The sequence below is a fragment of the Aquarana catesbeiana genome, linkage group LG03 (genome assembly GCF_042186555.1).
Source record: "Aquarana catesbeiana isolate 2022-GZ linkage group LG03, ASM4218655v1, whole genome shotgun sequence".
Lineage (NCBI taxonomy): Eukaryota > Metazoa > Chordata > Amphibia > Anura > Ranidae > Aquarana > Aquarana catesbeiana.
In genome coordinates this window covers 537,772,435-537,799,085 of record NC_133326.1, presented here as the reverse complement: position 1 = coordinate 537,799,085, position 26,651 = coordinate 537,772,435, and the positions used below count along the sequence as shown (strand labels likewise).

Here is a 26,651-nt window from a genome sequence, read left to right as displayed (position 1 = left end):
AGTGATCTCTCCCACTGTGCTATTGTATACTGACAGGAGGACTCCTCTCCTACCAGAATGCAATGATCAGCGCTCACAGCCATTTTCCGGGAGTGCTGTTCGAATGCTGGTTGTCTAGCATGTCTCTTTGACAAATGGCGGTCGTTAGATTGGCTTCTGTCGGACAGACTGCTGTGCAAACTGACCAAAATGTTGCCAGTTACTACTGAATCGGCCAATTTTGTTTTGTTTCTGTTTATTGCTCTCTTGTTTGATTGATATCCTGTGCAAATGATCTTGTCCCCCAGCATTGGGCAAATTTGAAGCTTTGTTACTGTCTTTGAAAACTTAATAAAAACGATTGCACCACATATATAGGCTAGCACTAATTTATGTGTGGTCATTTTTTTATTATGGCTTATTACTTTATTACAGTTGAGCTTCTTAGCATTTAATGTGCACAGCTCAATGTAAACACATCTGGTGTGAAAATATTAATATAATACAGATATACCAAATGTTTCCTCCCAAGTCACAGCCAATAACAATAACAGATGCCACCAAGGGGCATCAATGTCTGTCTGATAAAGAGAATATTATAATTCATCCTGAATATGAAATAAAGCTGAACTAAACTCTCCTATCATTTTCAGCCAAGGAAGCTGCCATCTTGGCCTTTGATCTTCAACTGACATGATGCTTCACATGTGATCAGTTATGACACCAGCCATTTGATGCATCGGGAATTTAAGAGTTTTTTTTAAACTGTCAAATCGATTGGGTTTAGTTGCACTTTAATATCTAGTACAGTCCTCTTTGTCTCAACTATCCTGACAGCTTTAGGAATTGAAAAATAATCATATAAAATGACTGTGTATATATTTCAGGATCTCTTAGTAGTCCAGGCTCTGCAGTGAGGCCTGGTCACACCTATGCAGTTTGCAGCTGAAAAAAAGCATACAGTAGATGTGAACGTGTCCCATAGGAAACCATGTTAAATGAACTGTAGTATGTTTCTGCAAAAAACACATAGGTGTGAACAAAGCCTTAGATTTCTTACCTATGTTCGGAGGTGAAAAAGGCATCTGATTGGCCATACACGGTGAAACGCTCCCAGTGATATTGCTGAGCGACGATGCGGGATAAGCCCTTGCCGATTCATATTTATACCTGTGAAATCACAGAGATATCTGTTACCCTCTTCCAGATGAAAATAAATGACCCCTATCGCACACCACATAAAACTATGCTGGTTATCACATACAGTCCCATGAAGAAGTGCGGCATGGCAGTAAGGAAACTCCCCAGTGACATCACAAGACAGCCTGCTGCGATGATGCGTGGTCGGTGAAGCTTAGCCCCGAAATAGCTGACAATGGCGATCACCAGTAAATTTCCTGATAGCAGAAGACAGGAGGGATTAGCACAGCGGTAAAGTGCAAATAATAAAAAAAAAAAAAAAAAAAAAAAAACACAATCAGATATTTACCTATTTCAAAACTTCCATCCACCATTCCAACCGTGGAGGAGGAAAGGTCAAAGCGGCGCTCAATCTGCGTAATGGAACTTTTCATGTAACTCCCCGAAAATGCTTTTGCAAAGTTTGTGAAGGAAAGGGCAGCCAGGAACATCTGAAATATGAAAGAGATGATGGAACATTTAATGTATCTTCCAATAGGAGTTGTGAATAAACTGTCATCAATTTGGCAAGTATTAATATCACTGCCAGAAATTCGGAAGGAGCTGAGTGATTACAACCAAACTTATTTCACAGAAAAATTCTGGATTTCAGATTTGCAGCATTTTTGACAAATATAGCCTCTAACTTTCCCCGGTTCGGTTCGCGGCAGAACATGCGAACAGGCAAATAATTTGTGCGAACACCGTTAAAGTCTATGGGACTCGAACGTGAAAAATCTAAAGTGCTAATTTTTAAAGGCTAATTTGCAAGTTATTGTCTCAAAAAGTGTTTGGGGACCCGGGACCTGCCCCAGGGGACATGTATCAATGCAAGACAAAGTTTTAAAAAGGGCCGTTTTTTCGGGAGCAGTGATTTTAATAATGCTTAAAGTGAAAAAATAAAAGTGAAATATTCTTTTAAATATCGTGCCTGGGAGTTACTATAGTATGTCTGTAAACACTGTAAAGCCTGTAAAGCCCTTTGGGTCTGGTATGGATATGAAGGGGAACCCCGCACCCAAATTAAAAAAAAAAAAAAGTGTGGGGCCCCCAGGCCCTATACAGTATCTCACAAAAGTGAGTACACCCCTCACATTTTTGTAAATATTTTATTATATCTTTACATGTGACAACACTGAAGAAATTAAACTTTGCTACAATGTAAAGTAGTGAGTGTACAGCTTGTATAGCAGTGTAAATTTGCTGTCCCCTCAAAATAACTCAACACACTGCCATTTATGTCTAAACCACTGGCAACAAAAGTGAGTACACCCCTAGGTATAAATGTCCAAATTTGGCCCAATTAGCCATATTCCCTTCCCGGTGTCATGTAACTCGTTTGTTTTACAATGTATCAGAGGCAGGGGCGTAACTAGAAATAGCAGGGCCCCATAGCAAAATGTTGTATGGGGCCCCCCTGCAAACAGCCCCCCCCCCCCCCCCCACAGCTGCCCTAGTGTCAATGCAGCGTGACCTGTGCCACATACAGCGTGACCTGTGCCCAATGCAGCGTGACCTGTGCCCAATGCAGCGTGACCTGTGCCCCATACAGCGTGACCTGTGCCCAATACAGCCTGGTCTGCCTGTGCCCCATACAGCCCCACCTATGCAGAGGAAGAGGCAAGCCACCCGGATCAGCAGAGAGCGGGATTGCCTGCTGTAATAGCTTTCATTTGAATTTCCTGTCTTCCCGGGGCTCATCGTCACATAGCCCCACCTCTTGGCTCAACGCCTTTGATGACATCACATGTCCCGCATTGGATCGGCGGTCTGTCTATCAAAGGCACGGGTCAAAAGGTGGAGCCATGTGACGTGAGCCCCGGAAACACTGGAAGTTCTAATGAAAGCTCTTACATTGGGCAATTCAGCTCTCTGCTGATACGGACAGCTCGCCTCTTCCTTTCCTCTCTCTTCCCCTGGCTGGGAGACTGTGCCGGCGGTGCTCTTATCCTCACAGGGCCCCACTCGGCTGCGGGCCCCATAGCGCCCGCATGGGTCGCTATGGTGGTAGTTACACCCCTGATCAGAGGTGAATTTGGAGCAGGTGTGCTACATTTGGTGTATTCACTCTCACTCTCTCATACTGGTCACTGGAAGTTCAACATGGCACCTCATGGCATAGAACTCTCTGAGGATCTGAAAAAAAGAAATGTTGCTCTACATAAAGATGGCCTAGGCTATAAGAAGATTAGCAAGACCCTGAAACTGAGCTGCAGCACGGAAGCCAAGAACATACAGTGGTTTAACAGGACAGGTTCAACTCAGAACAGGCCTCGCCATGGTCGACCAAAGAAGTTGAGTGCACGTGCTCACCGTCATATCCAGAGGTTGTCTTTGGGAAATAGACATATGAGTGCTGCCAGCATTACTACAGAGGTTGAAGGGGTGTGGGGTCAGCCTGACAGTGCTCAGACCACAAGCCGCACACTGCATCAAGTTGGTCTGCATTGCTGTCGTCCCCGAAGGAAGCCTCTTCTAACGATGATGCATAAGAAAGCCCGCAGTTGAAGACAAGCAGACTAAGGACATGGATTACTGGAACCATGTCCTGTGGTCTGATGAGACCAAGATAAATTTATTTGGTTCAGATGGTGTCAAGGGTGTGTGGCGACAACCAGGTCAGGAGTACAAAGACAAATGTGTCTTGCCTACAGTCAAGCATGGTGGTGGGAGTGTCATGGTCTGGGGCTGCGTGAGTGCTGCCGGAACTAGGAAGCTACAGTTCATTGAGGGAACCATGAATGCCGACATGTACTGTGACATACTGAAGCAGAGCATGATCCCCTCCCTTCAGAGACTGGGCCGCAAGGGCAGTATTCCAACATGATAATGACTCCAAACACACCTCCAAGACGACCACTGCCTTGCTAAAGAAGCTGAGGGTAAAGGTGATGGTCTGGCCAAGCATGTCTCCAGACATAAACCCTATTGAGAATCTGGGGGGTATCCTCAAGCAGAAGGTGGCGGAGTGCAAGGTCTCTAACATCCACCAGTTCCATGATGTCGTCATGGAGGAGTGGAAGATGACTCCAGTGGCAACCTGTGAGGCTCTGGTGAACTCCATGCCCAAGAGGGTTAAGGCAGTGCTGGAAAATAATGGTGGCCACACAAAATATTGACACTTTTGGCCCAATTTGGACATTTTCACTTAGGGGTGTACTCACTTTTGTTGCCAGCAGTTTAGACATTAATGGCTGTGTGCTGAGTTATTTTGCGAGGACAGCAAATTTACACTGTTATACAATCTGTACACATACTTCAGTGTTGTCACATGAAAAGATGTAATAAAATATTTACAAAAATGTGAGGGGTGTACTCACTTTTGTGAGATACTGTATACTCTGAACAGCAGCAGTATACAGGCGGTCCCCAGGTTACAAACAAGATAGGGACTGTAGGTTTGTTCTTAAGTTGAATCTGTTTGTAATTTGGAACAGGTACATTTTGTAAGTGTAGCTCCAGCCAAAAAAATCTATTTTTTGGATAACATAGGGAAGGGTTATCATCACCCATGTAACATTTGTTTTGCTGTCTATGCCCCTGTTAAGAAGATTTCACCTCACTTTCTGTCCCAATGACAATTGGATTTAGAAAATTTTGGGCTATTAGGGAAACAAGGATTGGTGATAAAGCATCAGTGGAGACACCTTTTTCCCATATTAACTCTTACAGGAGGCAATTTCCCTTCCTAGGGGTAGATTTCCTCTCACTTCCTGTTGTCTCCCTCGGTTTCTAAGTAGGAGTCGTTTGTAAGTCCGATGTTTGAAAATAGGGGACCGCCTGTATATACTGTACGGCCTGCCCTATACACTCTGCGGGAAATTGGGCCTTAGGTGTTGGTGGTACCAGAACACTGTAAGCCCTCACAGTTACTCTTGGTGAGGGCTGGAATGGGCCCTGCTGTGAAATATTATATCAAGAATTGTAATTACGCGTCCCTGTTAAACAGGGGCAGAAAAATTGGGCCTTAGGCGGTGGTAGTGGCACAACACTGTAAAGCCTCACAGATACTTTTGTTGAGCACAGGAACAGGCCCTGCTGTGAAATATTAGATCAAAAATTGTAATCGCGTGCCCCTGTTAAACAGGGGCAGAAAAATTGGGCCTTAGGCGGTGGTGGTGGTGGTGGCACAACACTGTAAAGCCTCACAGATACTTTTGTTGAGTGCAGGAACAGGCCCTGCTGTGAAATATTAGATCAAAGGTTGTAATTATGCACCCCTGTTAAACAGAGGTAGAAAAATTGGGCCTTAGGCAGTGGTGGTGGTGCCCTGAACCGAAAATATTCCTAGAAGCTATCATCATGAAGATTGAGGAGGAATAGATAGTCACTCAGCATAATAGGATAGTCACACAGCATATGCAGTCTTCAAGGGATCCCACATCCATAGAAAAATCAATCAGTTACATCAGCATCAGGTGCTTGGTAGCTGGTGATCCAAGACTGATTCATTTTTATGAATGTGAGCTGATCAACAGAGTCTGTGGACAGGCACACTCTGTGATCGGCTACAAAGCCTCCAGCAGCACTGAATGTGCTTTCAGAAAGAACGCTGGATGCAGGACAGGCCAGTAGCTCAATTGCATATTGAGCAAGCTCTGGCCAGTGGTCCATCCTCAAGACCCAGTAACCCAGTGGATGTTCTGGTGGAAAGGTCTCCAATTCTGATCTTGCCCCTAGATAATCCTGCACCATGTAATTCAGACACTGGCGATGATTGCTGGAACCAATCAAACCTGGGTGCTGAGGACTGAAGAATTGTCTGAAGGCATCGGTCAGCCGGCCACCTTCTACACCACTCTTTCTGTGACTGAACAAAGCCTCAGCAACACAGCAACACGTTGTCCAGCACCAGAAAACTATAACCTCTCAGGCTCTGGAAACGCATTGCACAAACCTTTCTGCAAGGCCCCTTGAAGATGTTTCATCCTCTGCTCCCTCTGTGAAGGCTGGATAAGTTCTGCACCCTTACCCTTGTAACGTGGATCAAGAAGGGTTGTCAGCCAGTAATGATCCCTCTCCTTGATACCACGAATCCTAGGGTCCTTTTGCAGGCTTTGCAGGATCAGGGAGGCCATGCAGCGTAAGTTTGCAGAGGCATTCGATCCCGAGTCCTCTGGGTCACTAAGGATCACATGATCCTCAACCACCAACTCCCAGCCACGTACAACTCCATAGGTTTCTGGGGACTGCAAATGATCCCTTGAAGACTGCTGCTGAGTGTTATCTTTCACCTCCATGCTGACACAATCCTCCTCCTCCTCTTCTTCTTCCTGTGTGATCGGCGGGCCTGCAGGAATACTAGTATCTGGATAAAGGGGGCCTTGAGAGGTAAGGAAGTCCTACTCTTCCTCCCACTGTTCTGCCTCAAGTGCCCTGTCCATTATTCCACGAAGCGTGTGCTCCAACAGGAAGACAAGAGGGACAGCATCACTGATGCATGCACTGTCACTGCTCATCATCCTCGTGGCCTCCTCAAATGGTTACAGGACAGTGCATGCATCCTTGATCAGTAGCCACTGGCATGGCGAAAAAAAACCAAGCTCCCAGACCCTGTTCTGGTGCCATACTCAGATACTCATTGATGGCCCTCTGCTGCATGTGCAGCAGCTGCAACATTGCCAACGTTGAGTTCCACCTGGTGGGCATGTCACAAATGAGGCGGTTCTTGGGCAGGTTGCATTCTCTTTGAATGTCAGCTAGCCAAACACTGGCATTATATGACCGGAGGAAATAACCACAGACTTTCCTGGCCTGCCTCAGGACATCCTGTAAGCCAGGGTACCTGCTCAAGAACCGCTGCACCACCAAATTCAGGATTCGTGAGAAAAACAGGGAACATGGGTCAAGTGTCCCTGTCAGAGGGCGGAGAGGAGGTTGGTGCCATTGTCGCATACAACCATTCCTGGATAAAGCTGGCGTGGCGTCAACCACCTCTGAGCCTGCCCCTGCAGAGCTGACAGAATCTCTGCCCCAGTGTGGCTCCTGTCCCCTAAGCAGACCAACTCAAGCACTGCATGGCATCTTTTTGCCTGAGTGCTTACATAGCCCCTTGAATGCCTATGGGGCACCGCTGGTTCAGAGGAGAAATCTGCAGAGGAAGAGGCCATGAAGAAGAGGAGGGGTGGAGGAGAGAGCTGTGGCAGAATCACCACTAGCATTTTGGAGGCGTGGTGGCGGAACAACCTCCAACAATACTGAACCCTGTCCCGCATCCTTCCCAGCTGCCAGCAGAGTTACCCAGTGCTCCGTGAAAGAAAGGTAACGTCCCTGTCCATGCCTGCTGGACCATGAGTCAGCAGTAATATGCACCTTATTGCTGACCGCCCTGTCCAACGAGGCCAAGACATTGCCTTCCACATGCTGGTAGAGAGCCGGAATGGCCTTTCTTGAAAAGAAATGGCGTTTGGGAACCTGCCACTGAGGTACCGCACATTCCACAAATTCACGAAAGGGGGCAGAGTCTACCAGCTGAAAAGGCAGCAGTTGCAGTGCTATCAATTTGGCCAAACTAACATTCAGACGCTGAGCATGTGAATGGCTGGGACCGAATTTCTTTTGACGGTTTAGCAACTGGGGTAGGGAAATTTGCTTGCTAAAATCCGATGTTGGTGTACCACAGATTAGCCTTGGGACACCTATTCTATACCTGCATTCCTGCATACCTGCATTCCTCTCAGTGCAGGTTTCTAAGAGGACTGGAGGTATAGTGGGGTTGGAGATCCCAGCTGATGAGGAGCAAGGAGAGGTCCGCCTTGTTCTTTGATGTGGGTCTTTTAAGTGCTGTTGCAAACGGACTGCATGGGAGGTCGTCATGTGTCTGGTCAAGCATGTGGTGCCCAAGCGGCTGCTGTTTTGGCCATGCTTGATGCGCTTCAGACATATGTTGCAAGCAGCAATGGTGCAATCTGCTGCACACGTGTCAAAAAAGGCCCACACCAAAAAACTTTTCAAAATATGTGGGGAGTCAGCAGCGCCCTGCACCTGCTTAGCTCTGAGAGTTATGCAATAGGGTGGCTGCCCTTAAGCTGCCCCCTGGAGGGCATCCTGCCTCATTGGAGATGTGCCTCCTCCTCTCTTCTATCAGGCACCCAAGTAGAGTCAGTGACCTCATCATCCCCTCCCTCCTCATCACTGCAGCAAACTTGGCAGTATGCTGAAGCTCGGGGAACACGACTGACAGTTTCTTGACCTTCTTGGGCACCCCCTCTCTCTAGGCTCATGTTACACCCTTCCTCAACCTGGGTACCAGGTTGAGGAACATTGAGCCTTCAAATCGCTGCGCATCCTCCTGCAGCATGTACCCGACACTGTGGTCGAATAGTTCGGGGACTCCTCCGTGCATGATGGTGGGGCTAGGGAAGGAGTGACTGTTGACATGGAGGTGATGGAATAGGCCAATTTGGCAGCTGCATTGGCAGGCAAATTACTCTGAGCTTGGGTGACAGAGGATGAGGAGGGTGAGGAGGGCTTTGTTATCCATTCCACCAACTGCATGTTGTGGCTCAATAACACAGCCAGCTGCAGTAAAAAAAGACAAGAGTGCCCCACGGCCACGTGCTGAGGATGCACCGTGTCCACGACCAGCACTGTCGACTGTAGACACAGAGCCTGCTTGCCTTCTTTTAGCGGCCTGTGAGCATCTCTGGAGAGACCTAAAAATGGCTGTCCACCAACGTTTACCATCCAACCTGACAGAACTGGAGAGGATCTGCAAGGAGAAATGGCAAAGGATCCCCAAATCAAGGTGTGAAAAACTTGTCGCATCTTTCCCAAAAAGACTCATGGCTGTATTAGATCAAAATGGTGCTTCTACTAAATACTGAGCAAAGGGTCTGAATAGGACCATGTGATATTTCAGTTTTTCTTTTTTAATAAATCTGCACAAATGTCAACAATTCTGTGTTTTTCTGTCAATATGGGGTGCTGTGTGTACATTAATGAGGAAAAAGATTAACTTAAATGATTTTAGCAAATGGCTGCAATATAACAAAGAGTGAAAAATTTAAGGGGTTATGAATACTTTCCGTCCCCACTGTATGTGTATGTGTGTATGTATATATATATATATATATATATATATATATATATATATATATATATATATATATATATATATATATATATATATATGTGTGTGTGTGTGTGTATATATATATATATATATACGAGGACTCCAGGTAGGACATAAAGATATATATATACGAGACTGTCTGTGTGTGTGTGTGTGTGTGTGTATATGTGTGTATGTGTATATATATATATATTAAATATACTGCAGCTAACTGAATAACCTGCCTGCCTGCTCAATCTAAATGACACTCTCTCTCCATCCACGCCAACAACAAACTACACAGGGCTGACGTGCAGGCAGCCTTATATAGTGTGGGGCGCAGACTTAGTCCCCCTGAGCCATGATTGGCCAAAGGCACCCTGCCTTTGGCCGATTATGGCTCTCTTAGCTGAGGGTGCTGGAATTGGCCAAAACATACAGGTCATCGTGCATGCTTTGGCCAATCATCATACACCAATGCACTGCGCTCCCGCAGTGCATTATGGGCCGTTACGCGCCGCTCAAATTCGGTGCGAACGGCCCATGGTGTTCGGTTTTCGACGAACGGGCGAACAGCCAATGTCGAGTCGAACTCATGTTCGACCCGAACAGAAAGCTCATCCCTATTCATAAGCCTGGGTGTTGATTGTTCCGGCCAGTTTCCAGAAATAGAGTAAGAGGATCAAACTTTGGGGCTATGAATATTTATCTGATCTCAGCCAATCCTTGGGAGGGGATGCCTTGAAGGTGTGGCTGGAGAGAAGAAAAATGTTTGAGAGAGTCTGTTCAGGGCTATTGTCTCTGTCCAGGGGAGGCAGCCTGTGTTAATGCAGAGCTATTGTAATCAGGCCTCAATAGATGCTTGGCTCAGGGCCTGGAGGAACCTAGACTAAAATTAACTTACTGGAGGACACTACCTTAGGAAGCTGGGCTGGATAAGGACCCCTTTTCACTCAAGAGTGTCACAGGGAAGCTGGTTGCGGAGCTGTCTCTGGACATTGTGATTAGGATCTTTTGCCTAGAGCTCCAGATGATCTTGTGTTTTTAGATAAAATGCCAGAGAATGCTACAAAGACTGTTACTACCCTTATGCCCTGTACACACGATCGGACATTGAACGGACATTCCGACAACAAAATCCATCGGATTTTTTCCAACGGATGTTGGCTCAAACCTGTCTTGCATACACACGGTCGCACAAAGTTGTCGGAAAATACGATCGTTCTGAACGCGGTGACGTAAAACACGTACGTCGGGTCTATAAACGGGGCAATAGCCAATAGCTTTCGTCTCTAAATTTATTCTGAGCATGCGTGGCACTTTGTGCGTCGGATTTGTCTAAACACGATCGGAATTTAAAGGATCGGATTTTGTTGTCGGAAAATTTTATAGCCTGCACTCAAACTTTGTGTGTCGGAAATTCCGATGGAAAAAGTCCGATGGAGCCCACATACGATTGGAATTTCCGTCAATACAATCCGATAGCACTTTCTCCGTCGGAAAATCCGACCTTGTGTACAGGGCATTACAGTCTCAGACTAGCTGGCTGTCCCCTCTACTTCCAGCATTACTTTGAGGCTGCTACTGAATGGCCCAGTACCGCTGAAACACAACTTTGAGAATCTGTCCTCAAAATCTGTATGAATGCTTCAAAAGACACCCCTAGACCAGTGGTCGGCTGGTGCTTAAAATTTTTTGGGGGGGGGGGGGCGCAAACAAACTGAAAAAAAAAAACATCAATTGCAGCCACTGTGCCCGTCAAGTGCAGCCACTGTGCCCGTCAAGTGCAGCCACTGTGCTCATCAAATGCAGCCTCTGTGCCATCAAACGCAGCCTCTGTGCCATCAAACGCAGCCACTGTGCCCATCAAACGCAGCCACTGTGCCCATCAAATGCAGCCACTGTGCCATCAATCGCAGTCACGGTGCCCATCAATCGCAGCCACTGTGCCCATCAAACGCAGCCACTGTGCCATCAAATGCAGCTGCTGTACCCATCAATTGCTGCCAGTGTGCCCATCAATTGCTGCCAGTGTGCCCATCAATAGCCGCTACTGTGCCCCATCAAATGCTGCCAGTGTGCCCATCAATGGCCGCTACTGTGCCCCATCAAATGCTGCCAGTGTGCTCATCAATAGCCGCTACTGTGCCCCATCAAATGCTGCCAGTGTTGCCATCAATAGCCGCTACTGTGCCCCCTCAAAGGCTGCCAGTGTGCATCGCCCGGCACTTACCTGTCTCGCAGCGGGTCAGCGGCGGTGTCCTGCATGCTCCTCGATGTCTTCTTCTGTCCTCTCAATCAGGCGTCCAATCACAGCGCCTGACGTTTCAGCCAATGAATGAATGAATGATTTGTAAAGCGCTGCAAATGTGAACTGAATCGCCTCAAGGCGCTAAATGCGTTTGTGTTGAACAGCTTCTTAGAAGAGGAAGGTTTTGAGTTTTTTCCTGAAGGCCAGATGGTTTTCTTCCATGCGGATGTGAGTCGGAAGAGTATTCCATAGCTGAGGTCCCTGGACTGCGAATCTGCATTCTCCCCTTGCTTTGTAGCGGTATTTGGGAACGAGGAGGAGGTTTTGGTTGGATGTCACCAATCAGGTGACAGGTAACAGACCCGAGCACCTGATTGGCTGAGAGTGTTAGCAAAGCGAATTCCTTTGCTTTACTAACACATAGCTGAGTGAACAGCGAAAGCACAGCATTGCGCCCGCTGTTCACCTTTTTGGTCGCCTATTAGAGCCTACGGCTCTAATCAGGTGCTTCCAAGAAACACCCCCGCTGCTGTAATTCAGTTGCCCGGAGCCCGAAAAGGGTCCGGACACCTGAATAGGGGATGTCAGCGATGACCATAGATAGATTCATGCAATGCAATGCAATGCATAAATCTATCTATGGTGATAGAGATGTGCCAGGAGAGAGGGGGCGGCTCTCCTGCGCCCTTTATGGACTCACTGCCACTGCCCTAGACTGAGCCTGAATTTTGACGGTGCTGGAGCTGGAACCAGGGCTGGCAGCCTCTGAACGGATAAGGGAGACTTGTGTATTTCCAGTGGTTCCCATGTAGGTTATTGCTACATTTATTACTCACAGAAAGAAAAAAATATACACTTATTGGCCACTTTATTAGGTACACCATGCTGGTACTGGGTTGGACCCCCTTTTGCATTCAGAACTACCTTAATTCTTTGTGGCGTAGATTCAACAAGGTGTTGGAAACATTACTTTGGTCCATATTGACATGATAGCATTACCCAGTTGCTACAGATTTGTTGGCTGTACATCCATGATGCAAATATCCCGTATTGGTCTTCTGCTACTGTAGCCCATCTGCTTCAAGGTTTGAGGTGTTGTGCGTTCAGAGATGGTATTCTGCATACCTCGGTTGTAACGAGTGGTTATTTGAGTTACTGTTGCCTTTCTGAACCAGTCTGCCCATTCTCCTCTGACATCAACAAGGCATTTTCCTCCACACAACTTACGCTCATGGGATATTTTCTCTTTTTTGGACCATTCTCTGTAAACCCTAGAGATGGTTGTGCACGAAAATCCCAGTAGATCAGCAGTTTTTGAAATACTCAGACTAGCCCGTCTGGCACCAACAACCATGCCACATTCAAAGTCACTTAAGTCCCCTTTATTCCCCATTCTGATGCTCAGTTTGAACTTCAGCAAGTCGTCTTCACCATGTCTAGATGCCTAAATGCATTGAGTTGCTGTCATGTGATTGGCTGATTAGCAAATTGTGTTACCAAGCAATTGAACAGGTGTACCTAATAAAGTGACCTAATAAAGTAGCCAGTGAGTGTATATTCTATATATATATACACACACACACAGTATCTCACAAATGTGAGTACAGCCCTCACATTTTTGTAAATATTTTATTATATCTTTTCATGTGACAACACTGAAGAAATGACACTTTGCTACAATGTAAAGTAGCAAGTGTACAGCTTGTATAACAGTGTAAATTTGCTGTCCCCTCAAAATAACTCAACACACAGCCATTAATGTCTAAACCGCTGGCAACAAAAGTGAGTATACCCCTAAGTGAAAATGTCCAAATTGGGCCATTTTCCCTCCCCGTTGTCACGTGACTCGTTAGTATTACAAAGTCTCAAGTGTGAATGGGGAGCAGGTATGTTAAATGTGGTGTTATCGCTCTCACTCTCTCATACTGGTCACTGGAAGTACAACATGGACCTCATGGCAAAGAACTTTCTGAGGATCTGAAAGGTGGCCTATGCTATAAGAAGATTGCCAAGACCCTGAAACGGAGCTCCAGTACGGTGACCAAGACCATACAGCGGTTTAACAGAACAGGTTCCACTCAGAACAGGCCTCGCCATGGTTCACCAAAGGAGTTGAGTGCACATGCTCAGCGTCATATCCACAGGTTGTCTTTGGGAAATAGACATGAAAGTGCTACCAGCATTGCTGCAGAGGTTGAAGGGGTGGGGGGTTAGCCTGTCAGTGCTTAGACCATACGCCGCACACTGCATCAAATAGGTCTGCATGGCTGTCATCCCAGAAGGAAGCCTCTTCTAAAGATGATGCACAAGAAAGCCCACAAACTGTTTGCTGTAGACAAGCAGGCTAAGGACATGGATTACTGGAACCATGTCCTGTGGTCTGATGAGACCAAGATAAACTTACTTGCTTCAGATGATGTCAAGCGTGTGTGGCGGCAATCAGGTGAGGAGTACAAAGACAAGTGTGTCTGCCCTACAGTCAAGCATAGTGGTGGGAGTGTCATGGTCTGCAGGGGCTGCATGGCTGCTACCGGCACTGGGGAGCTACACTTAGGGGTGTACTCACTTTTGTTGCCAGCAGTTTAGACATTAATGGCTGTGTGTTGAGTTATTTTGAGGGGACAGCAAATTTACACTGTTATACAAGCTGTACACTCACTACTTTACATTGTAGCAAAGTGTAATTTATTCAGTGTTGTCACATGAAAAGATATAATAAAATAGTTACAAAAATGTGAGGGGTGTACTCACTTTTGTGAGATACTGTGTGTGTGTATATATATATATATATATATATATATATATATATATATATATATATATATATATACACATACAGTATATCTATGTTTAATCTGTTTATTAAGGTTTCAGAACAGTATGGTAGTACAGCACATATCCAATGATTCCAAATTGCACATTAGAATCAAAAGAAGGAGAAGGATATTCAAGATCATACATGTAATGCCACGTACACATGGGAGGACTTTTCGACCGGACTTTTGACGGACTTCCGACGGACTTTTGAACGAACGGACTTGCCTACACGTGAAACCACAACGTTTTATACACCAATTAGCCATAACTTGAGGCATGGACTCCACTAGATCTCTGAAGCCCCAATCAATGTTTTTAGCTTTTATTGTTCTCTCTGTGCACTACAGAACCCTTTTCCCTCTATTCTATTAAAACAAGGAGAGGGGGAGTTGTTTTGTAGTAACATCCTAAGGTGAAAACACTGCTTCTCAAAAGATACAGCATGGTGAGTGAGTGCTCTCACCCCTAGACAGGAAGCGTGTTACAGGTAGGATCACCAGGTGACCATAAAGGGGAAAAAAATATGAAAAAACAAGAAAACAACTGCAGACACTGCTTTTAAGGACTGTAAGCTGCAATATATTAGGACACATTCAGACCCTGACACCCTGGTTAGTTGTGTTAATGCATTCTTTTTTGCACGTTAACATGCAATGCATTTTGGACAGCTCATGCAAATGTATGGGTAACCCACCAAAGCATCAAAAAAATTAAAAATAAACTGATATGCACCATTTTTGGCAATGTAGTGCACCACATTGTATTGTAGTGCCTTGTGTGTTGGAGCATCGTCATCTTAGTGTGTTGGGGGGCCATTTAAAATGAATAGCACCACAACACATGTTAACGCCCAATGCCTTAATGCACCAAAGAGAAAGTGTGTTTTGATCCTTTTTAAGCAAAGATTGAGATAAGATTACTGTTACATTTTAGGGTTCAAGTTGGGCAAAGGGTTAGGAATTGGGGTCATCCTAGGGGTCAGGTTAAGTTCAGGGGTCATGGAGTATAGGGGGACATTTTTTGAAACATTTGTTTATAGTGCAAAACTCCAACCATTTCGGACCGGGGTGCTAAACTGCCTGACTCTAAAAAAATGTCTTTGTTTTTTGTGTTGGCTTCACCCACATTAGCATATTAAAGTATATATTTTTCTATTACTATTTTTCTTCATAGGGGTCATCCAGGACCATATTACCATATGCCCCATACACACGGTCGCATTTTCCAATGGAAAATGTTCGATGGGAGCTTGTTGTTGGAAATTCCGACCATGTGTAGGCTCCATCGGACATTTTTCATCGGAATTTCCATCACACAAAATTTGAGATCTGGATCTCAAATTTTCCGACAACAAAATCCGTTGTTGTAAATTCTGATCGTGTGTACACAATTCCAATGCACAAAGTCCCACGCATGCTCGGAATCAAGCAGAAGAGCTGCACTGGCTATTGAACTTCACCGTGTTCTTGACGTTCGGAATTTCCGACAAGATTTGTGTGACCGTGTGTATGCAAGACAAGTTTGAGCCAACGTCCGTCAGAAAAAATCCATGGATTTTGTTGTCGGAATGTCCGATCGTGTGTACGAGGCATAAGTCTTGTTTTGGCTGATGCGATTCAGTAAGAACCATCAGGCTGACATGACATACAAGGTGGAGCATTCCCACTCTACTTAAAAAGCTACACATGTGTAGTCTCTCTTCTCTTCCTGCAGCCATGCTGGGCCCTCCTGAGCCCCTGGACAGTTGCACCCTGTAGTTACTCCATGATACATCAAGTGGTAGAGTCGATCCTTTACTTCCTCTGTTGGCAGCGTTATGACAGAGGGCAGACTATTGAAGTAATCAATTGCCTTTATTTAGTTGGAAATTACACATTATCTGCCCCCTGACAGATTAATAATTATCCTGATCTACATCCTACCTCTTCATCCTATCTAAGTCAAATAAACTCCCGAACCTCCGACCTCTGAGCTCCATTCCAATACATGTGTAGGTCTGATGTGTAAAGAACACAGAACTATGTACAAAGGTGGATGAGACATTGTGACAGGAAAAATGATATATATACAGGGCTTTTTTTCTCAGAGAGTAGGTGCAGGAACTCCCCCCGTCTGAGTCACCCCTTGTCTCTGCCCCCTACCCACCTCTAAACACCGTCCCTTGATTCCACCCCCTACCTACCTACCAGTACTGCCCCTTTTAGAGAATACAGAACTAAGTATCATTTTGTGGTGCTAAATCATTTGTATAAAACATGTTAATGAAAAAAAGAAAAGCAGTAAAAAAGATCCCCTGCAGCCAGCCACAATAGTGAGGCCCGGAACGGAAAGGACTGCAAGGAGGGATGGTGTAGGGCCGGGCATGACAGTGTGTCTAAGGGAGACACATATGGGGTTAATGTGGAAAAGAGTAATGGGAGTGGCAAGAAAGGGGAAGGTAAGAAAGAAGTTTTTGCCAAAGGGGAGTGGTTATATTTATAGAGGGGGCGGTGCAAAGGGTCAGTGTGAAGATGAACTTACAGGAGGAGGCAGTTTTTCTCACTGCTCCTCCACGATGGCAGAGATTGAAGCAATACCAGAGTGGCTGCAGAGACAGGCGCGGAGCTCATGGAGGACGAGGCAGACGGATCCCCGTCAGGTGAGGTGTCCCATCGCGCGCGGAGGTCGCGGCCTCCTGCATGCTTTTCACCAGGGCCTGCATCTAGACCCATTCGCCTCCCCAGAAGCCCGACAGAGGAGCGATTGCTTCCCCCGGCAAAACAGCATCAGCCACAGCTTTCAGCAGGCCCTGGGTGGTCCACACGCCGCCTGCTTAATCCGGTGGGTGGAGCCACGGGCCAGCATGGCGCCGGTTCCCCGCACGGACATCGTGGGTCAGGAAGCAGGGCGGCATCCCCATCCGCACACAGCGATCAGAGGGGGGAGATGATGAGGGACGGAGAGCCGAGCAGAGACACGGAGGTGGTGGAGCGGGAGATCGGGAAGTCGGTGAGGGGGCGGAGCCTACCGGGACGGTGCTCGGTGGGACAAGATGGCGGAGGAAGAACAACACATGACAGCCAGGGCATCGCCAGGTCAGGTCAGTGACGCCGGTCTGGAGAAGGAGGAATTTCGGGGGCCCCACAACTGCCAAGCACCACGGCCTTAGGGATCTCATCTCCCGGGGGGCTTGCTATGCCACCCATCCTGGAACAGGACGAGAGGTCAGAAGGGAAAGCATCAGGGGAGGAGGAACCACTAGTACCAGCGATGGAGAGCAACGCGGCGGCTGTTGGGGGAGCTCCTGGTCAGCCCGGTAAGTCAATGGTTAATTTGTCTTTGTCTGATGCATTGCAGAATGTGTTAGGGGTGGTAGCTGCGGGTACGGTTAGGCCAGCAGTTCCTTTGATACAGTCAGGGGGGGACACGCTGGGCCAGCAGGGGGCAGGGCACAGGCCTGCCAGTGCGGGGTCCGGTACGCAGCTGACGGATTTATTGGAGGGCCTGCGGGCGTTGTTAGGTAGATTTGAGGCAGTGGTTGGAGGAACTGGGGGATCTGGGGTGGAGATGCCCCCGGCAGCTCCGATACCCGTGCAGTCAGGGTAGGAGTGGTCACCGAGAAGGCAGGGGAAAAAGGGGATACGGAGAAGGCAGAGAGGACCAATATGGTCAGGACTGCGGACGCGGCGAGGTGCGAGGTATACCTCTACTTCGAGGGCCCACTGGGAGCTCATCTAAAACAGGAAGTCCGGGATAAGATTTACAAGGGCGAGTATGTGGAGATTTTCCGCTACTGCCATTGGAAAAAATTAACTTGGACAGGGTGAAACCTGATGATTCCAAGAAGGAGAACGAGGAAAGAAGGAGGTACAGGCTTATACCGTGTACATTTGTTAACTGGCTGCAAGCGTTTGCCATTATGGTGAGCGTTATTGGTGAGAAGAACCCCAAGCATTGCTCGGCTTTGTTCTGTTACATGGACGCTATAGGAGAGGCACATAGGGTGTACGGTGGTACTGCTTGGCTTAGATACGACGAGCAGTTCAGACAGCGGAGAGCAGTCCGCCCGTCTCTGCATTGGGATCATAAAGATATTAGCCTCTGGATGAGGCTTATGTCTTCAGCGAGGGCCCGCCTCAGTTTTTTCAGGGGGAGGCCGAGGGTACACATTCCTCAGGACTGCCGGCCAGAAAGAAGTGGGGAGTATGCTGGCAGTGCAATGAGGGCTCCTGTAAATTTGGAGCAGCATACAAGTTCAAGCACGAGTGCTCTGGGTGAGGGGGAGCCCATACATTGTCCAGGTGTTTTAAGAGAGGGAAGCGTGCCGGCGAATCTGCTCAAAAGAGGGACGACGCCGGTGAGGGTGGAAAGAATGCTTCCTTTTCTAAGTAAGTATCCGGACAGGGAAGCGGCAAAGTTATTGGCTTCGGGGTTTCAGGACGGTTTTAAGATCCCGTGTTCGTTGGCGATGGTTCCGCCAAAGGCAAGGAATCTGACATCTGCTTTACAGCATCCGGGGGTGGTGGGGGACAAATTGGGAAAAGAAGTGGCCATGGGGCGCATGGGGGGGGCCGTTTGCCAACAAACCCTGGCAGGATTTGGTGGTGTCACCATTGGGGGTGGTGCCCAAGAAGGACCGAACAAGTTCCGCTTGATACACCACTTATCTTTTCCAAAAGGGGGTTCGGTCAATGATGTTATTGACCCGGAAGCATGCACTGTGTCCTACACTTCTTTTGACTTCATGTGCCATGTTCGAGGCTTTCAGCTCGTTTTGGAGTGGGTGATTAGGGAGGTTTCCGGCTTAGGTTCAGTCATACATTATTTGGATGACTTTTTGTGTATAGGCCCCCCTGCTTCCTCTGTGTGTGCGATTCTACTTTCCACGTTGCAGCACATCGCAGGCAGGTTTGGTATACCATTGGCCGCAGAAAGAACAGAAGGCCCAAAGGCTGAACTTAGCTTTTGGGGATAGTAATAGACTCAATGGCGATGGAGTGCCGCTTGCCCAGAGGTAAGTTGGAGGACTTGCAGAAGGAAATTCGGGAAATCCACGGACTGCAGAAAGTTCAGTTGAGGACTCTGCAGTCGTTGCTGGGTAAGTTGAATTTTGCCTGCAGGATCATCCCCATGGGGCAGGTTTTTGCCGACGGCTGTCGGCAGCCACCGCGGGGGTAAAGGCCCCGACTCACTTTATTCGCCTGACGGGGGAACGCAGGGAGGATTTAAAGGTGTGGTATGAGTTTTTAGCCTCATACAATGGCAGGGCGGTGTGGATGTCTGGCCCGGTGAGTAATTTCGATGTAGAGCTGGTTACAGATGCTGCAGGCTCCACGGGCTATGGTGCATTTTTTCCAAGGGTAGTAGAGCGTGGAACCCTGGCCACAGTCTTGGGAGAGGGCGGGGTTCCTTAAGAATTTAGTGCAACTGGAACTTTTCCAGTGGTGCTGGCTTTGGAACTGTGGGGGGAGGCATGCCAGAATCTAAAGTTCAGAATAAATTGTGACAACATGGGAGTGGTGCAGGTGGTCAATCGCATGTCTGCGTCACCACAACCAGTTATACGGCTTTTGCGGAAACTGGTGTTGAGGTGTTTGAGATTAAATATTTTATTTATGCGGTGCACATCCTGGGCGTCGACAATTCGCTAGCTGACTCCTTGTCTCGATTTCAGTGGGACAAGTTCAGGGAGCTGGCTCCGGGTGCACAAAAGGAAGGAGTTCCTTGCCCGGACTGGATTTGGGAGCTGCCCTTGGAGTCACCGCGGGATGGATTCGGCAGTCTAAGTGAGTCCACTTGGTCAGCCTACGCGAAGGTATGGAAAGAATGGTCAGGGTTGGTACAGGAGGCAGGGGCTGGGAAAATGGGGTCTGACGGGCAGTTACTGGTATTGTATTTTGTAGCTAGGAACATTGTTTTTTCGGTCTCTTCCATCGATTAAAAAAAATAATAAATGGCGGGCTTATCGTTTCTTTTCAAATTAATGGGAGGGGAGGACTGGAAAAAAGATTTTGGGTGAAGCAGGCCATAAAGGGTTATCGAAAACAGCATATGTGGAAGGATGTGAGACGGCCTGTCACTTTTGCGAACCTGGGGTCCGTATGTGCGATGTTGGGTTCAATATGTAAATCACGGTATGAAGCGTTGCTGTTTACAGTGGTGTTCTTGCTAGCATTTTTGGGGTTTTTTCGGGGTAGGGGAGTTGGTCAGCCCATCGAAGTGTTTGGCAGTGGGCCTGTTGGGAGCAAGATGTGCAGGTGGAGGTGGATAGAGTGTGTTTGCGGCTGCGCAGGTCAAAAACTGATCACCAGGGTAAGGGTGTGGATGTGTCGCTGTTCGCATTACCTGGGTCTAGGGTGTGCCCTGTTGAGGCAGTGCGTGAATTTCCGAAGATTAGAACAGATGGGGCAGGGCCATTCCTGAGGCATTAGGATGGGGTACTACTTGTCAAAGTTTCAGTTCATATCAATTTTTAGGAAATGTCGTAAAGCAGGTGGGTTGGACGGGGCAGGGTACGCTTCACACTCCTTCCGCATAGGGGCGGCTACAGAAGCTGCCAGATGTGGGTTGGATGAGGCGGCTGTGCGCAGAATTGGAAGATGGGATTCGGGGAGATTTCGGTCTTATATTAGGCCTCATTTGGCCGTGGAATAGATATAAAAAAATAAATTAATTAAAAAAAAAAAAAAAAAAAAACAAACTATCTTGGATGTTTACAGGGAAAGGAGGGTGCATGTGGAATTCGCATGTTGTGATATGGTTGTGTTAAGTTGACAGGTGTGTTGCTGCCTTTATGTTATTTGTTTGTCGTTTCAGATGGAGGTTCAGTACGCCTTGTCTGAATCATAGGGCACTCCTAGGTGTGTTGGGGGGCCAGGAGAGGAGACGTAAGACTGGATGGCAGGCAATTGGGTATTTTCCAGGAGGGAGGCTTATCGGAGATGGTTGGGGATACCCGGGATGAGGTGGGGCAGAGTGATGGTGGAGTTGGAGGGGTACGTAAGGCTGGATAGACCACCTGACGTGTTAGTGATACATGCGGGTGGGAATGATATGGGGATCCTGGGACCTGATCGCGGATATTAAATCCGATTTCACACACTTGCGCACTAAATTCCCGGGTACCCCTTTTTTGCTGTGGTCTGACTTGTGGCTAGAACGACATTGGGCTAGATCTGTGGTGAGCATCAGTAAGACTCATATCAACAAAGTAGTGGGTAGGTTCGTGGCACAGAATGGGGGTATTGTGATTAGGCACAGAGAGCTTGGAAAAAATGTGGGGCTCTACTTGAGGAGTGATGGAGTTCGTCTCTCTGAAGTGGGGATTGACTTATGGCTATGGGTTTACAGGAAGGGATAGAACAGGCCCTGAGGGTGTGGAGGTGCCCTCAAGGGTAAGGTTGTCACCCTTTCGGGCTGTGGCGGTGTTGTTCTGGTGGTCTTTGACGGTGGCAGTAAACGGAGGGATCAAAAAGGGGTGGGGGGCTCATCGTTTGTATGTGCCCCTCCGGTGTATTCCTGAACGGTGGATGGAATACTGGAATGGTTGCACTGTGGGAAGGGGTTGTCTCCGAGCGGTCACAGCTGGAGGCCTGTCAGTTTGGAAAAGGTCCCACAGTGCATTGGTGTGGTATGTGGTTATATGTGGTTAAAAGGTGGGTCACCATCAGAGACCATCAGACTGGGGTTAACAGGTTATGTTATTGTTTATTATATTTATATATATATATATATATATATATATATATATATATAATATATATATATATATATATAGTGGTTTGGAGTTATTTAGTTGGTTTGTTTTAATAAAATAGGCTGTTATGGCCATTTTACTCCATAAAATATAAGTGTGGTCTCATTATTTGAGGTGGGTAAGGTATGGGTTGGAGTATAAGTAGGTAACAGCGATAAGGATGAAGGGGATATTTAGACTACACTGGTCAAGTGAGGCCCGGAACGGAAAGGACTGCAAGGAGGGATGGTGTAGGGCCGGGCATGACAGTGTGTCTAAGGGAGACACATATGGGGTTAATGTGGAAAAGAGTAATGGGAGTGGCAAGAAAGGGGAAGGTAAGAAAGAAGTTTTTGCCAAAGGGGAGTGGTTATATTTATAGAGGGGGCGGTGCAAAGGGTCAGTGTGAAGATGAACTTACAGGAGGAGGCAGTTTTTCCCACCCTCCCTCCCTAGATATATGTGTGCAATGTGTCCGTGTGTACTTGCTGCTCTGTTTTTAATTTATTGCAGGAAAAGGAAGAAGGTCGTCATGACAGCGGATAGGTGCCCTTCAGGGCTATGGCGGTGTTCTTCTGGTGGTCTTTGACGGTGGCAGTAAACGGAGGGATCAAAAAGGGGTGGGGGGCTCATCGTTTGTATGTGCCCCTCCGGTGTATTCCTGAACGGTGGATGGAATACTGGAATGGTTGCACTGTGGGAAGGGGTTGTCTCCGAGCGGTCACAGCTGGAGGCCTGTCAGTTTGGAAAAGGTCCCACAGTGCATTGGTGTGGTATGTGGTTATATGTGGTTAAAAGGTGGGTCACCATCAGAGACCATCAGACTGGGGTTAACAGGTTATGTTATTGTTTATTATATTTATATATATATATATATATATATATATATATATATATATATATATATATATATATATATATATATATAATATATATATATATATATAGTGGTTTGGAGTTATTTAGTTGGTTTGTTTTAATAAAATAGGCTGTTATGGCCATTTTACTCCATAAAATATAAGTGTGGTCTCATTATTTGAGGTGGGTAAGGTATGGGTTGGAGTATAAGTAGGTAACAGCGATAAGGATGAAGGGGATATTTAGACTACACTGGTCAAGAATCCCAGCACTAGATCCCCACACAACAATAGACTCCACCCCAACAACAATAGATCCCCTGCAACAACAGTGAACTACCCACAACAAAATACCACACCAAGTGCCAAAATATCCACCCAAGCAACATTAGACCCCCTCCCCCCAGCAGCAACAGATCTCCCAGCAGCCAGCATCAATAGACCCTCCAGCAGCCAGTAAAAATAGACCTCTCCCTCAACAGTAGTTCCCTTCCAGCAACATAAGACCCCCCAGCAACAATAGATTCCCCATCATCCTATATCAATAGGCCCTCCAGCACACCCCACACCCCATGCTATTACATACATTTAGTGCTGGAGGTGCCGGAACTGCGTTCCCCCGCGTTCCCACTGAAAAAAGGCCTGTATGTGTGTGTGTGTGTATATATATATATATATATATATATATATATATATATATATATATATATATATATATATATATATATATATATATATATACCACGTAAGATAGAATGTGCCCAGTTCTGAACAGCCACAAAAGCATGGGTGGCCAACCTGGTAGTGATTTGGCTAATCAATGAAGCACCATATACCATTTGAGTAATACTTTGTAGTTGGTCTCTACAGTCAATGCGTTATGCGATAATGGTTAAGTAGTATTTCAGATTTTTAGCCAATCATCTTATTTCAACTTGATCTCCATAAAGGAATTTTTTGTTTGCCTTAGTTTTGGATGGAATGCGGAAGGATAAGAAGCCCTGTCAGGTTTTTATTCATTTTTTTTTCCCGCTGGGGAAATTCAGCTCATTTGTCCTGGTGGTGTCACTGAGATAGAACAATGGAAAAGCCAAAAATCTTGAGTTTTCACTACAATGGGAATAGAGAGGAAATCATCCAATGGGGACAACTGTTTCCTAATCTATACAAGGATCTCCTGCTTCATTTTGAGTATATACACAAAATTAAACAAAGTACAAAATTTCCAACCAGGCCACGCCCCACCGCATTTCACTCTGACAGTGTCACTGGTTACTAGTAGGCTGTACAAACAATGCTGGTTTTACTGCGGTGTGATTTAAACGTGTTTCTGTAGATACACCTTTACCTTCAGTGTGCTACAACACAAGCTTTTCTGACTCTCTGGTAGTACATTTTGCTCCGTGGAGGCGGGGTTGGTGTTCAGTTTATTTTGTTCATTGTCGTCTTTCTCTGCTGCCATCTTGTCTGACTTGACTGCAAGTGATAAATTATAAAAATTAGTGAAAGACATCCCAGACAAATCGATTACTGGAAATTTACAGCCAAATAGCCTGTGTTAAAAAAAAAACAAAATGGAAGAAAAGATTGTTCGAGTTCTGACCACAGATAAATCTTTCACCTTCTCAAGTAGATTAGTGAAACGATAAAGACAATTATTATTATTACTATTTTTATTATCGTCATCATTAACTCTAAATCATTGGTCTACAGCAGTTTAACATCTACAGTAGAATGAAATGGGTCGTTTGACATAGAATCAACAGCTTCTTAGTCATAATAATGGCAGCACTTGTTTTTGCCAGCTGAAGGCTGAGCGTTGTCAACAAAGTTGGGCCAAACACCCTCCGGTTTGGTTTGCACCAGAACATGCGAACAGGCAAAAAGTGTGAGCGAACATGCAAACCCTATTAAAGTCTATGGGACACGAACATGAAAAATCAAAAGAGCTTGTTTTACAGGCTTATATGCAAGCTATTGCCAGTGAATGGGGACCTGGGTACTGCCCTGAGGGACATGTATCAATGTAAAAAAAAGTTTTTAAAATAACCGATTTTTCAGGAGCAGTGATTTTTTTAATGCTTAAAGTGAAATAAGAGAAATGAAATAATCCTTTAAATATTGTGCCTGTGGGGTCCCCTTATTCTGCCTGAGAAGTGGTGCATCTGTGTGATGTGTAGAACAGTGCCGCAGCAAAATGACATTTCTAAAGGAAAATTTGCAAACTTGCTCGTAGCTGTAATGGTTTGTCGGTTCCTGGCAATATAGATGAAAAATCAAGGAAATGATGGTGTGGGTTCCTCCCAGTCCATAGCAGGCCCTTTGGGTCTGGTATGAATTTTAAGGGGATCTCCATGGTAAAATGTTTTTTTTAAATTAGCGTGGGTCCCCCTCCAAAATCCTTACCAGACCCTTATCCGAGCATGCAGCCTGGAGGACAGGATGGGGGGGGAGCAAGCGAGCACCCCCCCACCCTCCCGAACCATACCAGGCCACATGTCCTCAACATGGGGAGGGTGCTTTGGGGTTAGGGTTGCCACCTGTCCTGGATTCGCCCAGACAGTTTGGGTTTGGAATCATGCGTCCGGGTTTCAGACTGCTTGAAACCCCGGACACATTATATAAATCCTGTATAATAATAATAATTATTTAGACTGGACTATGGCTTCCCAGCAGGGTTGCTGGCTGCAGTTGTCTAAATTAAGAGAGTCTGTTACACTCTTTCACACTGCTCAAAGCCAGCACTTTGAGCCTCTTTCGATCTGCACCTCTTTCTCCAGCCCCTATCCCTCTGTGTCTGCCCACACTCCAATCCCCGGCACTGTGCCTCATAAAAGGAAAGTTGGAGCCGGAAGTTTAAAGTCCAGCAGCCTCAGATACAGCTGGATGAGAGGTGCTGACTGTGACTGAAGTCTCCCCCATTCTCCCTCCTGCCTCTGAGTGAGTACACTAAGGCAAATCCGGGCTCTCAGAGCACCCCTTACATCAGAGTTCTCCTTTACACCAGAGGCCACAGAGTTCTCCCTTACATCAGAGTCTTCTTCGTACATCAGAGTTCTCAGTGTTCCCTCTTAAATCAGGGTTCCCAGAGGATCCCTTATGTTAGAGGCCCCAGAGTTCTCCCTTATATCCAAGTCTGCAGAGTCCCCCCTTACAGTGAAAGGGAACTCTGCAAGTTCAGATGTAAAAGGGGAACTCTGTGGACTCTGATGTAATGGAGGAACTCTGTGGACGCTAATGTAAAGGGGGACGCTTGTTATTAACTTCATATGATTAGAAATTTTAATAGCAAAATATATGTATAGTATATACTATAAAAAAAAATAGCTGTGCACCGCTTGAGTGTCCGGGTTTGACTTGAAGAAAAGGTGGTAACCCTATTTGGGGTCCCCCCCAAAGCACTTTGTCCCCATGTTGATGGGGACAAGGTCTTCTTTCCAACAACCCTGGCCATTGGTTGTCGAGGGTCTGCGGGTGGGAGGCTTATCGGAATCTGGAAGCCCCCTTTAACAAGGGTGCCCCCAGATCCCACCCTGTCCATATGTGAATGGGTATCGGATACATAGTACCCCTACCCATTCACCAAGAAAAGTGTTAAAAAGTAAAAACCACAATAGACAGTTTTTGACAATTCCTTTATTAAAAAAGAAAAAAAAACTGTCCCGTGATGTACATCCACTGTTAATCACGCTGCCCAATGGACCTGAAAAAAAGAAAAAAAACAGAAAAAAACTCTGCCTCCATGGGAGGCCTCCCGGCGACTGCTGTCTTTTGACTTTGACCTGCAAGGGCGGAGCCACC

General features: G+C 46.5%; 1 protein-coding gene across 3 annotated transcripts in view; it reads right to left on the bottom strand.

Moving 5' to 3' along the window:
* Positions 1-26,651, bottom strand: part of LOC141132688 (solute carrier organic anion transporter family member 1B3-like) — a 191,276-nt gene that overhangs the window by 152,254 nt on the left and 12,371 nt on the right. For all 3 annotated transcript variants that reach the window (XM_073621408.1, XM_073621406.1, XM_073621407.1), the window contains exons 2-5: positions 24,199-24,326; positions 1,469-1,610; positions 1,244-1,376; positions 1,040-1,149 (exon numbers count right to left, since the gene is read on the bottom strand). In XM_073621408.1, coding sequence (XP_073477509.1) covers positions 1,040-1,149; positions 1,244-1,376; positions 1,469-1,610; positions 24,199-24,326 — 513 coding nt within the window. The remainder of the gene's footprint in view (positions 1-1,039; positions 1,150-1,243; positions 1,377-1,468; positions 1,611-24,198; positions 24,327-26,651) is intronic.